Source organism: Galeopterus variegatus, unplaced genomic scaffold, assembly GCF_000696425.1.
Source record: "Galeopterus variegatus unplaced genomic scaffold, G_variegatus-3.0.2 Scaffold2207, whole genome shotgun sequence".
NCBI lineage: Eukaryota > Metazoa > Chordata > Mammalia > Dermoptera > Cynocephalidae > Galeopterus > Galeopterus variegatus.
In genome coordinates this window covers 298,874-315,534 of record NW_007728318.1, presented here as the reverse complement: position 1 = coordinate 315,534, position 16,661 = coordinate 298,874, and the positions used below count along the sequence as shown (strand labels likewise).

The following is a 16,661-nucleotide window of genomic DNA, read 5'->3' as shown; positions in this document are numbered from 1 at the left end:
ACAGCACTCAGGATCGCGCTGTGTCCCGACACGGGTGCTCCATTCCCGCCGCCATTTTCCGTCTCTCCTCAATGGGCCTTCTTCTAGTAAGCCCTGGCTCTGTAATAGCCAGCTCTGGGACACCAAAGGGTCATCACTTTACTGGGAAGCCCCTCCACTTGTGTGCCAAGGAAAGATGTCAAAATGAAGGGAAAGCCAAGGTGGGACAATTAGGAAAAGAAATCATAATTCAGTCACGGGCTGGAATAGCTTTACCGAGCCACGTATGACAGCTTTCACCACATCACAAGCTGAAACAAACTGCCTGACCCATTGGCTCACTTGGGATTCCAAGTTTCCACTGAAGGTGACTTTGGCAAGTGTAACTAACAGCACCTCTCTCCTCTTGTCCTGTTTCACACTCTCATTTGTAACCAGACCTGACATTTTTTCCTCCATATTCATTATGATAAAATAATTCCAACACGTGGGCTAAATCCTGTGCTCAAGATCCATGATGTCATTTCCAGCTCTGCGTGGCCTCATTTAGAACCTACCCCACTGAGCGGTGAAGTGGGGAGAGGCTCATGGAAAACTCAGGATTTAGCCTGAGCACCAGAAGCAGAGCGCTTACGCTACAAAGGCAGCCAACAGCCAGTGAAGTAAAAAAGCAGGATGAAATAAGAAAAATAAGTTGGTTTGGATGAGCTCCACCCAAAACAAGTTTCTGCCCACCTGAAAGCCAATTTACCAAGCTGGCATCCTGATCACTATACAAGCTATATATTTTTTTTCATGTGACATAGAGCAATTATGGTTTCTTCTTAACTGAGAGGGATAATATAATTTCCTAGTCTCCAAGTGTGGTCTTCACAACCAGTTAGGATGGCATGGCATGAGGCCCACCCTACCATGCTTTTGTGAACCTGGGGGGAAGTTAATAGCCACAAGCTGTTTCACTGCTTTCTATCCCATGAGTACTAAAATTATTTGTGGGTTTGGTTTTTAAGGCAAGTGGCCCTGGGCATACTGTCAATGCTCTGTAGGACAAATTACTGAACATGCCAGTAATCACAGTGATGGGCATTCTACCAACAGCAACCCTTCCTCCCCACCAGATTTTTTGTTCATGTCCCAGACCCCCCAAGGGGGAGGAAATAAGATGTCCTTTGATTACATCAGTCCAACATGTCTGGCAGGGATTCAGCTGGCATCCTGGGAATGGGCAAGAATGGCAATGAGTAGGTACAGGGAGGCAAATGACAAAGTGAATAATGTTCTAACAATATATAGGAACCTCAGCTTATTTGGCTGCTCCTCACATACTGGCCCAAGACCAGAAAATGCGTGCATGAGCATTTTCTGCATGTGCTACACCAGGTAGTTCACTTTCTCTTTTTGCATGAGCAAGAAATGTGAGCAGATGAAGCATGAAGCCAAGAGAAGGAGCTTTGTTTTGGATTTTTCCCCACTTCCTCTTCTGATTAACCTACAGGTTAGAATTTCAAAGTTAGGAGTGACTTTAGAGATCCATTTATATCTTGTCAGCATCTTTCTTCTTTGTATGTTTCTGACTTCTCTTCTGTTTGCCATTAGGCTGAGAACTCAAAGGTACAGTTCCTACACACCTTGTTACCCAGGAGAATTCATGGAAATACTCTTCCCTAAAAGCCAACCAGAATTTTCTACACTTGGTTCTAGAAAAGGACCTTTACTCAAACAACAGTGTCTTATATGGAATGGACATAATTCCCCCAAAAGAATGAATTAGAATTCTTAATGGAAAATTCTTGGACGGGGATTGTTCTCCAGAGAAAATCCTAGCTACTAATCATAATTTTCATCATAATTTGTTGTCACCAAAAATATCTACTGAGCATCTATTCTGAGTTTTGCACTGTGCTAGGTATTAAAAAAGAGAGTTACCTGTAACAATCAGGTGAAAGTCCATGGTCTCCGTTTGCAGAGTTGAAATTGCAATACAGTTGTAGGTTCCGTTGTCAGATTTTTCGACTTTGGTGATTGACAGCTGAAAAGACTCACTCGTCTGTTGGATTTCGTGACGATCTTTCTCTAAATTCAGGATGTTACTGTTCTTATACCACATCATTAGAGCCTGGGGGTTGGATTTCACATTGCAAAGCAACTTCACGTTACTGCCTTCCTCAACTGTTTGAAGGTCGTTTCCACTTAGGAGAGGAGGAACTGTAAGACTCAAGCATTTAGGTAACATTAGCAGATAAGCAGTAGATCATATGTCTCAAAGTCAGAGTCATGACTTACCACTTTGAGACAGTTACTTAACAGCTACGGCCTCAGTTTCCTCAACCAAAAGATGGGATAATAACACCTACCTCATGAGTGGCTGTGAAGATTAAATGAGATAATCTCTGTTAAGAATTTACCGTAGTGCTAGCTATTATTGTGGTGCTGGTCGTGGTTTGGGGAGCTACTTGCATGCTCTATTTTTGCATTTTATCTAAGTTCATCTGCCCTGACCATGTATTTACCAATGCAAATTTATATTTCCTCAGTGATCTTCTAGAAATAATGTCTTCCTCCCACGAGGTGTTCTAATTGTGGCAACTCTGGCATCTGTGGAAGGTGGGAAATTCCCTCTCATCCCTCTGTGTAAGCAACTCCTTATTCCCTCCACAATAAGGACAGTTGTAGACCTATAGATAGTCAAACTAGATAGTCACATTATTCATCTTCACCAAATAATTCCAACCCTCACTCTCCACCAAGGCTTTCCCACATCTAGGGGGAGAAATGGCTGAGCTGACTTTCTCCTCTACTCCATGCCCCTTGCATTTTCTGGCAAAGGTGAAGAAGAGTAATTAAATGTTTGAAGAGTGGGAAGTAGGAAAGAGGTAGAGGCAGAGAAAGAAGAAAAAAGGAGCTTGTGTAATGTGCACACTGAATAATTAGACCCTGAGTAGGCTGTGCTATTAATAACTCTCTCAGAAGAATGACATTTTGTTGCTCTTTGGAATGAGCTTAAATTCCGTATCCATATCCAACAAGGATGTTATGTGGTATTCAGATATGTAGGGAGTTGCTAGAATAGAGAACATAATTGCCAAGTAGAACAATCCTACTTGTGGATAGATCCTGTTAGTTATTCCTTTTTATGTAACTATGTAAAATTATTTTAAACATATAAACTGTATATGACTATCCCCCTTTAAACAAATAGTACATTTCAGATAAAGGTAAAGACTTCTTTGACTCCAGTCTGGTCATTTTCTGACTCCCCAGAGATTCCCACTGCTATGAATTTGATGAAAATTCTTCCGGATCTTTTTTTTAAAAATAGCTTTTTAAACATATAATGTACCCACAGGAAATATATTATTCATTGTTTTAGGAGCACAGGAAGGGTTTACATAAAAGACCTCATTCTCTCAATAACATGCATGATTTTGAGATATACCCATATTGAACCACAGAGATCTAGCTCATTGCTTATAGAGAACTATAGTATAATATATGACTCTAATCGTTTCAGTTTAATGGGCATTAGGTTGTCTTCATTTTAAATGTTAAACTGTGCTACAATAAACATCCCTGTACATGTCTCTCTATGCACGTATGCTTTGTTTCTCCAAGGTTAACATCTAGAAGGAGAAACGCTGGGTCGTAGGATAGGCACATTTTAAATTTTGATAAATATTGCAAAAGAGGTGGTCTCGATTTATACTTTCAGCAATGATGTATGAGAGAACCTGTTTCTCCACACCCTCCTCCAAACAGTATACCATCAAGCTTCCATTTAGTTCTTTATCTGCTATTTACGACACTTATAATACTTCCTCTGGATTGTACATGATATTCTTGACACTTTTTATAAGCTCATTTTGATATATTGATTGATGAGTTTGTGTCAGTTATTGTCAGTATGAATCACTGACCAACTGGTTTTATATATATATATATATATATATATATATATATACCCACACACTCTTGGCAGCAATATTTAGGAGGTTGCAATGAACATTATTTTAAAAGTGAATTGAGTCTAGAAAACAAAATAATTTCTTTAAGCCACCAAATCATATTTTTGGCATTTCTGCCATGTCTCTCTTAAGAAGGTCCTGTGGGGGACTGGCTGGTTAGTTCACTTGGTTAGGGCAAGGTGTTGGTAACATCAAGGTCAAGGGTTTAGATCCCACACGAGCAAACCACCAAAAAAAAAAAAAAAAGTACCGTAGGAAAAGCACTAAATTAGGATCCTGGGATTTGTGTTCTCTTCCCAGTTCCAGCTGTGATTTGGGCCTCATTTTCCTCATCTGTCATTTTATAAGACTGGATTACAAGAACTCCAGGGTCCTCTGATAGTCTTATATTCTATCAAAGCAGCAGACAGCTAGCTTGCTAAAAATCACATTTTATTGATTGATTGAAAATGAAAAACAAAGCTTCTGTGCTTGGGGACATGCAAGTGATTCACTCTAGAAAAGCAAGCTGCAGAATGCCAGCATTTTCCAGAGCTGGGTTCCTCAGCATTTTCTCCACGCCTGTATGTCAGGAGCAATGGCACCAATTTTTCACAGAAAAATTGGCTGAGCTCATTTGGGTCAAATGGTTTTAACTTTCAGTACTAGGTTCCAAGTCAATACCACACCATCATCCTATTTGTATCACTTCTCACCAATCACCCACACCTCCCTCATGCAGAGCCTGCTTTCCACCTGAACAACCCACATGGTCACCTACATGGTATCATTTGAAGGTCCTCTAACCTTATATAGCTCCACCCATGGGTTACCAATACCCGGAACCCAACCATTGAAGAGCTTCACCTTTTGGGGCTTTAAGGTGATGTGAAAAGATCCCCAGTGGAGGTCTTTCTAAGTAGAGCACAAAAAGCGAGACACCACAAAGGAAAATATGGGTACTTAAAAATATATAAACATCTCAAATTTAATACGGCAAAAAATAGCTATAAGAATTTTCAGAAATAAATAGGAGAAATACTTACAATCCAAAATGACAAAAGGCTAATTTTCTTAATTTATGAAGCCCTTGTACAAATTAAGGCAAATAACGCAATAGAAAAAATGATTGAAGGTGGAGCAGGCATTTCACAGAGAAGAAACATAAATAGCCAAACATTTATGAAAAGGTGAACACCTTCATTCTTAATTTAAAAAATGAAAATGAAATTTCAAATTAGGCTGTCAAATTCTTAGAGTCTGAGGATACTCAGTGCTTGGGAGGGTGTGGGAAAATAGGAGATCTCATGCTTTCTTGTGGGAATATAAATTGGGCAATTTGGCAATATCGAGATCTAGATTTCAGCTACCACTTAATGCAATGCAGGCATTACAGACTGACTAGCAGTTTCTTTTCCCCTCACTCACATGTAACATTCAGCACAACTGAGATGGACACCGTCTGATCCCTCTTCAGCTTGCAGGTGAAGCTGACTCCATCGTCATCTTCACTGATGGGATAGACACAGACAGAGCTGGAGTTGATTTTGTTTTCAGAGTTCAAATCCACGCTCTGCTCTTCTCGGTACCAGAGAAGTTCTTCATTACTGGTGTGGTTTTCAACAGCACATGTCAGAGATTCATGCGAGCCTCTCTGGGTGTCCAGAGTATAGTTTTCAGTGTTACCATTCACAGTTAAAACAGAACCTGGGAGTATAGAAAGAAACTATTAAGATACACAGAGTGAACAACCTAGATATCCATCAATAGGGGATCAGTTAAATAAATTATTTTACATTGGTCCAACAAAATATACTCTCAACAATTAGAAATAGTCATATTGATCTATATGATATTACAAGGCAAAAGAGTCACAAATGATTATAAACTGAAAAAAGAAAGAGTTTAAAATGGTAGTTACCAAATTTTTCTGTACATTGGAATCACTTGGGGAGCTTTTTAAAAGTACTGATGGGTGGCTCTCATCCCCAGACATCTGTGTAATCGACATGAGTGCAACCTGGGCATTGGATATTTTTACAAAAACCCAGATGATTCTAACATGCAGTGAAGTTTGAGAACAACTGGGTTAGAAGCTGGTATGTACAAAATGATTTTACATATATACAAGGGTACTTCGTGGAAAATTGAATTAAAAGATAATACAAATCCTTCCATGAACTTTTTGAAGGCCCTTCATATATAATCATTCATATATATGTGTATGTATGTATCTATGTATGTATGTGGGTGTGTGTATGTATATATATATATATATTTTTTTTTCGTTAATGGGGAAAAGTCTTGGGAAAAAATCCTATATACATTGAATAAGATTGATAAAAATAGAGAAAAGTGGAAAAATACTTATCAGACTTAATTTGTTTATTTAAGGGGTTGAAAGTAGCAAAGCAAGGGAGTGGAAATGGGGAAATAAAAAGGAAAGGACTATAACAAAATGGAAAGATATTTAAGATATGAACCCTAGCAGAAAAGACAGAATATAAATTACAGCTCCAATAATTCCTCCAATAATTCCAATAATTTGTATCTGAATTTGATACAAAATTCAATGTATCAAAATTGAATATGTATCTGGGCAAAAACTAATCTGAAAACAGTTTTCAGATTAGATGATAGGATTATGGACAAATTGGGTCTTTCATTTCTGATGTTTTAATACTGTTTTGGCAGTGTAGTAAAATAAAAATATATTTAAATAGTTGTGGTTTGTGGAGTAGACAAGTTTTTGTGGGATAGGTGATCAGGATATATAGCAGTTTATTTTTCAGCTTTGGTATTTAGGAATCCATTCATTGTATAGTAATATATCTGAATTTCAATTTTTATTTTCCTGGTTCAGAAGTAAGTAACAAAAAGTAAAAAGAACTTTAGCTGCCACAAACTCCCAGATAACATTTCTTAATATATTCTGTAAACACATTAATTTTTTGTTTAAAAAGCATAAGCTACTGGTAAAGATAATGGGATTGCTGCCTAGTGTTTTTTTTTTAATCTGGAAGACTATACACCAAAATGTTGAGTGGTTATCTCTGGATGATGGAATTTGAGGGGATTTTTAGTTTTCTTTTTTCTTACGTGGATTGCCTAATTTATTTCACAATGACTATGTATTATTTTTTTAAGTCAGGGAAGGAGGGTGGAAGCTACTTCCAGATGGAGGTGGGGAGCGAATATAAGAAAGTTTTTGTGTAAGTGGTATGTTCAATTAAACAAGATTATTTTGGGTAAGATTAGTAATGAAATGCTAATTAAGATGTAGGAAAATTCTGGCTGTGGCTCTGGAGAGAATACAGTGCTTCACCTTGGTCTTGTCATATCAGAACCATAAAAACAATATTTTTTCACTTTTATTATGTTATCTGACTCCTATATTCTGAGCCATACCAACTATATAGTCATTCTAATTTGAAATTTAAGGAGGTACCCAATGCCCATTGATCATTTTTTAATCTGAAATTATTCTTTATCTAAAAAGAGGCCAAAAGACTTACTTGTCATCTCATGTGGCAGAAATAAAATCACTAAGAGAAGAAATCTGCACATTTGCATTATACCAATGCTCTTCCATGCCATCTTTAATAAATTCATCAGATCTGCCAGGGGAAAAAGAATGCAGTTGGTTCTGTACTTTGGTCTACAATCAATTTATAAACCTTCCCCGTATTATGCACTTAAAATAAAGTCCCAGATGAGTCATCCCAGCTCTAACGGTACTACCTCTAGTTTTTAATTAAACAAACGTGTTCTAAGTTCAAAGTACTTTTAGTATTAAGGACTTTTTCTTTAAGGCAACAAGAAGAAAACCACAAGGAAATAGGCTATAAGATATAGGGCTGCTTTAGAGCATCCCTGGGAAGATAAAACAACTCTTCCTTACAGAAATTGATGGAATGTTATTTTAACAGAAGGAGAAATGAAACTTGCTTTATTCTCAGATGATCCTTACTGAACAAAGTAATTCTTGTTTTAAAAGCCTCTCTTAGGGCCGGCCCGGTGGCGCACTGCTACAGTGCGCCGCTTGGGAGCACGGTGGCGCTCCCACCGAGGGTTCGGATCCCACATACAGACCGGTTCCCGCTCACTGGCTGAGCGAGGTGTGGGAGCAACACCGAGGGTTGCGATCCCGTTGCCGGTCCCGGTCCGGTACGGGCGCGACACTGAGGGTTGCGGTCCATTGCCGGACACGAGAAAAGACAAAAAAGGAAAAAAAATAAATAAAATAAATAAAAGCCTCTCTTAGGTCATTTTTGTAAAGTTGTTCTCTGATGATAATAATAGAGACTATTCCAAATCCCATAGATTTAAATGTGTGTGTTTAGAAAAGACTCAATCAAAACATGGCCTCTAGTTTTAAACCATGTTAAACTCTGCTTTCCCCTACCCCTCTATCAATCTCCCCTTTATAATTCTCCTTCCCCCGACCCAGTATGGGCTAAAAATAATAGATAATAAAGGCCTCTTTTCTCTCTTTTTCTGTGCTTTTGTTCCTACCATCTCTGTCCCCAAGATATTCTCCACTTGCATCTGAGAAAAACATACATCCATTATCTTCTTTCAAGAGTACTACTATGAATATAGTAGAAGCACATACGGAATGCTTTTTGTGCAACAGGCACTGTGCTGAACACTTTACACACATTATTTCAATCACAATTAAGCCTCACACCACCTTTGAGGTTTAGAGAAATTATGTAATTTGCCCAAGATCCCAAAGACGGTAAATGTCAGAGTTAGGATTTGAACTCAGTATTCCCAAGAGCACTCTTTTAACCACCCTACTGCCTAGATTAATATTCACACCCTTTAAGAAGTTGTTGTTAATCCCTTCCAGTCCCTGGCCACTCTATGGACCTGAGTAACTTGGAGTTTTGTCCCCTTAGCTCAAGTATTAGCTTTCAAGAGCTGGAACATACCTAGGACTTCTGTGGGCCTGCTCAACTCCTCCCCTGTCCCAGGCCTGTCTTGACAGGAGCAAGTGTCATTCCTGCCAGGCTCACCCTTTTTGGCTGGCAAGCTTGTATCAATCTTTTAATAAGATGCAATTAAATAAGTACTAATATTGATTCTTTTGTAATTTTAAATTTTTTCTAAAAAGATTTCAATCACAGTGTTGCAACAGTGATGATTTCAGAATTCATTAATAGAGTTTTCTCAAGAACTCTCCACTGTAGGTGCTCAATGAAAACATTGAGTGTGGGCTTCTTGGCAGACCTGATCCCATCCAATCAAGGGGGAGAATTAATGTCTTCTCTTTCCTTCCCCGCCACCAAGATAGCAACTTTTTAAAGTAAATTTCCCTCATTTGACCCATTTTTAATTTTCATAACTATCTACTTTCTATATGGGACAGTCTGACCACTTACCTGCTGAGCTCTAAAAAGCTGACTTCTTGGGCCTGTTCTTCTGTCTGGGAATCATGAATTCTTTCCCTGTTACTATCCTTTATAATACTTGAATTTGAACACTTTATGACAGTAGGATCAAGTAAAGAAGATAGATTGGGTTCAAAGTCTGTTTCTCTTTATGGATTCTTAGAGAAGACAGTAATTGGGAAAGACATCCTCTTAAGGTCTAAGTTTTTATGTGTACCTAGGTTACTAGGTGGGGCCAGATATTACTAACAAGGATGTATTATTCCAAGAAAGCCTGAACTTGTGTAAAAATTTGTAGCATATCTCACTGAACATTGTCATATTCAAGTTAGATGACTGTGCTTTGGTAATCTGAGAGCCTGGGGACTTGACTTGCACTGGAAGATTCCACACAACTCAAGTAATGCTGGAAAAGTATTACTCACCACTAGTAACCCAAGACTCTTACCTTGCATTAAACATTCAAGAATTAGCAATTGGGGATAACTTTTTTTTAATTGGTAAAAAATACATATATTTATGGCATTGTTAATAATACAAATTTTATGTGCCAAGTGCTATTGTTCTCATTTAAACAAAAAAAAGAACAATATTTACATGTTTTTTTTTTTTTTTTTTTTTGTCTTTTGTCTTTCTTCCGTGTCCGGCAACGGATCACAACCCTCAGTGTCGCCCCCGTACCAGACCGGGGACCAGCAACAGGATTGCAAGCCTCGGTGTTGCTCCCACGCCTCGCTCAGCCAGTGAGCAGGAACCGGTCTGTATGTGGGATCCGACCCCTCGGACGGGAGCGCCGCCGAGCTTCCCAAGCGGCGCACTATCCAGTGCGCCACCGGGCCGGCCCCTATCCCCATGTTTTAACACATTAGTAAAGCACACCAGAGATCTGCCTCTTACTACCTGTGTGACTTTGAAAAGTTATTTCACCTTTATGAGCCTCAGGTTCTTCATCAATACAATGGGAATAATAATACTACTCTCCCTACAGAGTCACTGTGAGGATGAAATGAAGCATGTAAAGCTGCCACACAGTATGCTCTTAGTAACCACAGCTATTATTAGTAGTATTAATATAGCCTGGATAAGGCATAATAAATACACATAGCCTCAAGATAGCATTTTTTTCAAGTAAGCATCATAACCAAGAGCGGTTTCTATTGGCTGGGTTACAAGCACCACCTAATCAGGTTTTGAGTTTGCTTCTCTATGGACCCCAAAGCGATGTGTTTTATGATTATCATTTTTAAACAAGTTTAGCAATGGACTGTTGTCTTGTTCTGGGTCCATCCAAAACAAACCCTGAGACAAAGCTTTGGGTGCAAGTAGTTTATTTAAATGTGGTTTAGGAAGTACAGTAAGGAAGTGAGATAGGGAAGGGAGGAAAACTAACAAAGGAATGTTAATGAACAGGTCACTGCTGCAGGCCACTGTCACTGCGGATTCTTTCAACTTTTACAGCAAGTTTCTGTGGAATACATGTCAGAATCAACTCGTGATGGGGGAAAAGCTTGGGTATTTATCCACCAACTTCTCTCCATCATTGGCTGAGGTGTTGACTCCCTAGCACCTCCAGCCTGTGCTGTGAGGGTGGAGTGTGTCTCTCAAACCAGCCAAGAATGTCTGGGCAAAGACACCTAGGAAGTCACGTACTAACTGGGAACTTTTTGCAGGTAACCTCTAGGTAGGCCAAGGGCATGTGGGTAGGGCACCAACAGCAATTTCTATAACTGCATATTAGTTGATATTAGGAAATAATGGTTAATTATTCTTAGGCGTGATAATGGTATTGCAGTTATGTAGGAGAATGTCCTCATTCTCAGGAGATGCCTGCTGAGATATTTATGGGTTAAGTGTCATGATGATTGCAGCTAACTTTCAAATGACTCAGCAAAAATAAATAAATACACACACACAAACACATATACACAAATACAGTTGGCCCTCCATATCCATGGGTTCCACAGCCCATGGATTCAGTCTCAGATCAAAAATATCCATCATGGTCAACAACAGCACCTTCAAAAAAAGAATATTCAGGGAAAAAATTGCATCTTTACTAAACATTACAGGCTTTTTTTTTTGTCATTATTCCATAAACAATACAGTATAACAATTATTTACAAAGCATTTACATTGTATTAGGTATTATAAGTAATCTAGAGATGATTTAAGTATATGGAAGTTATATGCAAATAGTATCCCATTTGATATCAGGGACTTCAGCATCCTCAGATTTTGGTGTCCACGGGAGGTCCTGGAACCAATTCCCCACAGATGCTGAGGAATGACAACACAGCCAATGGTGACATTTGCTGAATCTAGACAGGGGTATATAGATCTTCATTGTACTATTCTTTCGACTTTTTGTGTGTTTGACATTTTTCATGATTAAAATGTTGGGAAAATGTATTTAGCAGATATTTACTGAGGATCTACTATGTGCTGAGTATTCTAAGTATTGGGGATGCCAATCCTACCCAAGCCAATATGGTGGCTTTGTCATGAATTAGGAAAAGATGGCTTCTCACGTCACTCTACTGCCATCTGTGGAAAATTGTTGTAATAACTCGACAAAGGTATGATGTCTACAAAATGAATGGTGCTACCTGATCTCCACAACATTAACTGGGTACCCTGGGAGATATGTAGATGAGTCAAACAAAGCTCTAGGCCTTCTGGGATCTTCCATTCTAGAATGGAAAGTTAAAGATGTTCAGGAGCCACACAGAATGCCCTTAGGTGTTGAGGAGGGATTTCAGATAAGAAAAATGGTATCATGGCACCCCTTCTGGAGTGTCAGCGAAGTGTTGTGACTTGTCTAAGGTCATATAAATCCCTGGAACATTCTTTCCTAGAACTGACAGAGGGGAGAAGTTGTTTTTCTATAAGTAATTAAGCCATTAAGCCATTTTTCCATAGGTAATTTAGTTAACCATTAAGCCTAAGTAGCTTGCTGGTTTGAAGTATTAACAGAGTCCAATACTCCACAGATTTCCCAAGTAGCTTGGGCTCAGAAGGAAAGAGGAGAGGCAGGCTTGAGTCTGAAAATTCCTGGGAGTAGAGACCAATCTGTTCCACATTCCCAGGCCTATCACCTTCAGGAAAGGTAATAAAGAAGGGAATCCAGGAGCCAGCGGCCGTGCCTTTCTGATTAGGGTGAGTATAAGAATCACCTGGAGGAGTCTCCTGGCACCTTTCCTTCATCAGTTCTGGTGAGACTGAAGAATCTCATTTCTAACAAGCCTCCCGGGTAACTCTGATGCAGTGGTTTGTGAATCTTACCTTGAGAACCAGACTATGGGACTAGGTGTTGACCAAGGTGGTAAAGGTGAAAGGCCCTCAGCTAGGGGGAAGTATCTAGCACAGCACCAGGGCATGGTGGATACTCAAGAAACATTAGCCAAAGGAAGAAAGAAATGGAGGGGGGAGGATGCCCACTCTGAGATAAGTTAGAGATGCAAGTTGGGTGCCCCACCCGGGACGGGGATGTGCACACAGGGCTCCCCTGTGAGAGACTGGCCCTGCAGGTGCCCAGGCCTCATAGTACTTTCTGTCATTTGACAGTGAAGAACAGGAGACAGAAACAAGCAACCAGCATGCAGGAGAGGCCTGAGGGGCAGTGCTGCTGACTGCTGAACAGTGCCATCCCCACAGGCCTTCGAAGCCACAGCCTTCATATCCTTGTAACCAGACTTGATGTGATGGAGACAGCAACTCAGCAAATGGCCAGAGGGTCGCAGGTTGCAGGCCAACAGGGTCATCCTGCCAGGACACTGGGAATGCCATTGAAGGTTTTAGGGTGACAGAAATTCTAGAAACCCGGCAGTCACAGCCTAGCAATGATAGAATGGTTCTTTGACCAATGCAGGGACCCAATGTGTTCCCTTTTCCATCCAGAATCCAACACAGCAGTGGCATCCGTTAAACTGCTTAAATTGTTCATGGGACTTGAATTTCCAGCCTAAACAGTGACCAACGGTGCTCTCTAACTTACCATACCCCACATTAGGATTCCTCCATCACCAAAAATCTTAGACCTTAAAGCAAGACTTGAAAGGCCACCTGTCTACGGTTACCAGATTTAGCAAATAAAAATTTAAATTTCAGGTAAATAATGAATGCTTATTTTGTATAATTATGTCCTGTGCAACTACTATGTGCTAATTCATCAAAAAGCCAATATTTAGTACATACCGATATTTTTTTTTAAATCATTGCTTCTCTGAAATTCAAATTTAGTTAGGCATTTTGTCTTTTATATGGCAATTCTACATCTGCCTAGCCCTTGCTTTTGTTAACAGGTGAGGAAATGAAGTTCAGAGAGGTAAAGGGACGTGTCCAAAGTGACACAACTATTTAGTGGCAGATCAGGGATCAGAATCCATTCAAGATTCCTTACTGCCACACTGCATCCTTTTCCAAATGTCTTACATCAGAGTTTCTCAATTTGGCTTCTTGAACCACTATGGACAAGCTTTGGAGTGTCAGTGAAACTGCTGAAATCATAGGCAAAAATATGTGTGTGTGTATATGTGTGTGTGCACACACATATGTGTGTTTTTCTGGGGAGAAGATCTCACCTTAGCCAGAATGGACTAAGACACCATCCTACCCTCCACAACCTACCTATATCAAAACCCAAAATTCCTCTGATCTATCCTATATTCTCTTCCCTTCTTTGCCCTCTGTGAATTTTTAATTTGAGTGGAGGAGTAAGAAAGTTTTACTGAGTACCTCTTGCATGCCAAGCCCTTTACACATGCTTTATCATTCAATCCTCATATCCACTTACAAGGTACCTCTGATTACCACCAATTTACAGGTGAGGAAACTCAGGTAGTAACCCAAGTTACCCAGGGTGAAGATGATAAAAGTAAGACAATAACCCAAGTGCAAATGCTCCCCCAAAACGGTGCCCTTTCCCCCGAAGCCCCCTGCCTCCAGACTGACAGCAAGTGGGAAACTGTATTGATGGGTTTTTATTTCCCCAGATTACTACCCCCTTGGAACTAACAACCCAGAGTTGACAGGCCAGGACACCTCTAAGAGAATAGGTAGAAGGTAGCAGTGATGTGACCTTTGCAATTGACCACTAGAGGTCCCTTCTCATCCAGTCATTCTGGAGTTAGACTTTGCTAGGAGTTAGAGAACATATTTCCTCGGAGCAGGTCTCTGCCTGTTATAGGCATAACTGGGATATTCTGTACCAGGTAGTGGGGGAGTGGCCATGTGATACAGCAGGAGTGACGCAGAATAAAATGCTTTCCTTAGAAGAAGGTGGACGATATCCTTCAGTATCAGTCTTGAAGGCAGAGTGTTCAAGTGGAAACAAGGTTCTAAAGCTTCTTCCTCATCCAAAAGGAAAAAAATGCAGGACATTCCACCACCCACCATTACCAGGCAAACATCCCGTTTCCTTCTGAGTACAGTCTAGCTCCAGGGGCATATTTACTGGAAGCTAATGAAGCTTGAGCTTCAGGGACCCTCATTTGCACAGGCTCATTCTAAAGGCACTGACCCTGGTCACTTTATATTTGTAATTTTGTATTCTTTTCTTTAAAGAAGCCCCTTTACCCAAAATATATAATAAACATTAGATGCATAGGGCCTGGATCTAGCCCTGTCTGCCTCCAGGATACAGGATTTCAGAGGAAAGGAAAGTGGGGGAGGGGTGTTTCAAAGGGAAATCCTACTGGAGACTAATGAGAGAGGGTTTCCTATGGGATGTGGAAGAGACTCATACATGTGCCAAAGTCCCAGGCAGCCACTTAACTTCCGAAGAACCAGAAACATGGGCACCAAAAGTGAGGGAGTCTCCTTCTCTTGCCTGCTTGGAGCTTTCCTTGGCCAGCAAGAGTTTGCCAAATCTTTAGGGCCAGGGTGGTTGACTGACAGGCCCGTAGCATCCTGTTGGCTGATTACTGAATAAACAGATGGTCTTGCCAACCATTGTGTCGATTTGGGGGTGGGTGTAAGGAAACCACAGTTCCAGAATTTCTGAGTTGTGATGAACTATAAACTTTACAAAGGAATAATCAGGGTGGAATGACAATTCTGTTTGAGGGATAGGGATGGATGTTAGCATAAAAGCTAAAGCAATATCCTCAACTTTAGAAGCAGATGAGTGTAAGGAGCTGGGAGGTTTTTCATTTTTGAAAGAAAGCTGGAAAAGCAACCAGCAATGTGCTGGAACTCGTTTGCACTGACTGGTGAGAATTGACTGTATCTCTTCCCAACTCTGCATTTAGTGACTTCAACTTGGTAGCTTGAAATGGGTCACAGTGGGAGCATTTACACCATTGAAATTGGCAATTGCTAAAAATCAAGTCTCTCCTCTCCAGAACTGGTTGTTGACTTTTACTGGTACATCATTGCCTGTATCTCACCCCTAATACTCGTACACACACCACAGAATCTGCAAGCACTCTTCCTGTTTACATATGTACACTTTCCCTTTATAGCCAGCTTGGATCTCAGCAAAACACCTTGCTCTGTCATGCTGACATATTTAGTGTTTTCCTACTAATTACATCCTGATCCCAGACAGTGATCTCTCTCTTTCTTGAATTCACAATTGTTCTTTCCCTTATGTCACGAGGCTCCCAGTGCCTGTGGGATTAAGTACCCGATTGTGAAACCTTCTGAGGCAATAATAGTCAGGACAATGGATTGCCCTATCTGTCCACAAGTGAGCTGCAAAGACCATAACAACACAGTATCACTCAAATGGTAACCATGTTAAAATTTGGCCATTGTTCTTTCAAGACACTCAAAGCCCTTCCTGAGTTCTCGCCACATAAATCCCATTCCTCTAATATACATGGAAATTTGAGATGATCATCTTTATGTTAGATGGACAAAAACAAAGAGAAGTCATGCGACTTGCTCAGGCCAGACTCAACAATGGATGTCACTTCTTAGCCTGAAAGACCTTGAGCTGAAAAATACTATATGGGAGGCATAAAGGAGGGGACTGACATTTACGTGGCTACTTCATGTCAGGTACTCCCATGTCAAATAGTCTCTAAGGGAGACATTATTATCCCCAACTTCCAGATGAAAGAACTGAGGTCCAGGGAACTTAGGTAATCTATTCAAAGATATACCGCTAGTAAATGGTAGAATATTTTGTTAATAATTTAAATAAAGAAAATTTTAAATCAAATAGCATAGCAGGGCTTATTGAGGAAATCAATCTCTTGCTCTGTTTCTCTTCTCCCCTCCACTTTCCTAAACCTGCTCCCCAAAGCAACTCTTGTAAGACTTTTAACTCTTTCTTTCGGTAGTTACCTTAATATCTCTATCTTTAACCAATAGGCTTATCACTAGAATAATGAGTGCAGTG

At 40.1% G+C, this 16,661-nt stretch overlaps 1 protein-coding gene across 1 annotated transcript; it reads right to left on the bottom strand.

Moving 5' to 3' along the window:
- Window positions 1-1,905: 1,905 nt before the first annotated feature.
- Window positions 1,906-9,350, bottom strand: TMIGD1 (transmembrane and immunoglobulin domain containing 1; the record flags this gene model as incomplete). Its single annotated transcript, XM_008580935.1, has 4 exons — window positions 9,308-9,350; window positions 7,436-7,537; window positions 5,349-5,627; window positions 1,906-2,184 (listed from the first exon to the last, which is right to left on the bottom strand). Coding segments are annotated over exons 2-4 (655 nt in total), but the record flags the coding sequence as incomplete, so codon positions are not given.
- Window positions 9,351-16,661: the final 7,311 nt, after the last annotated feature.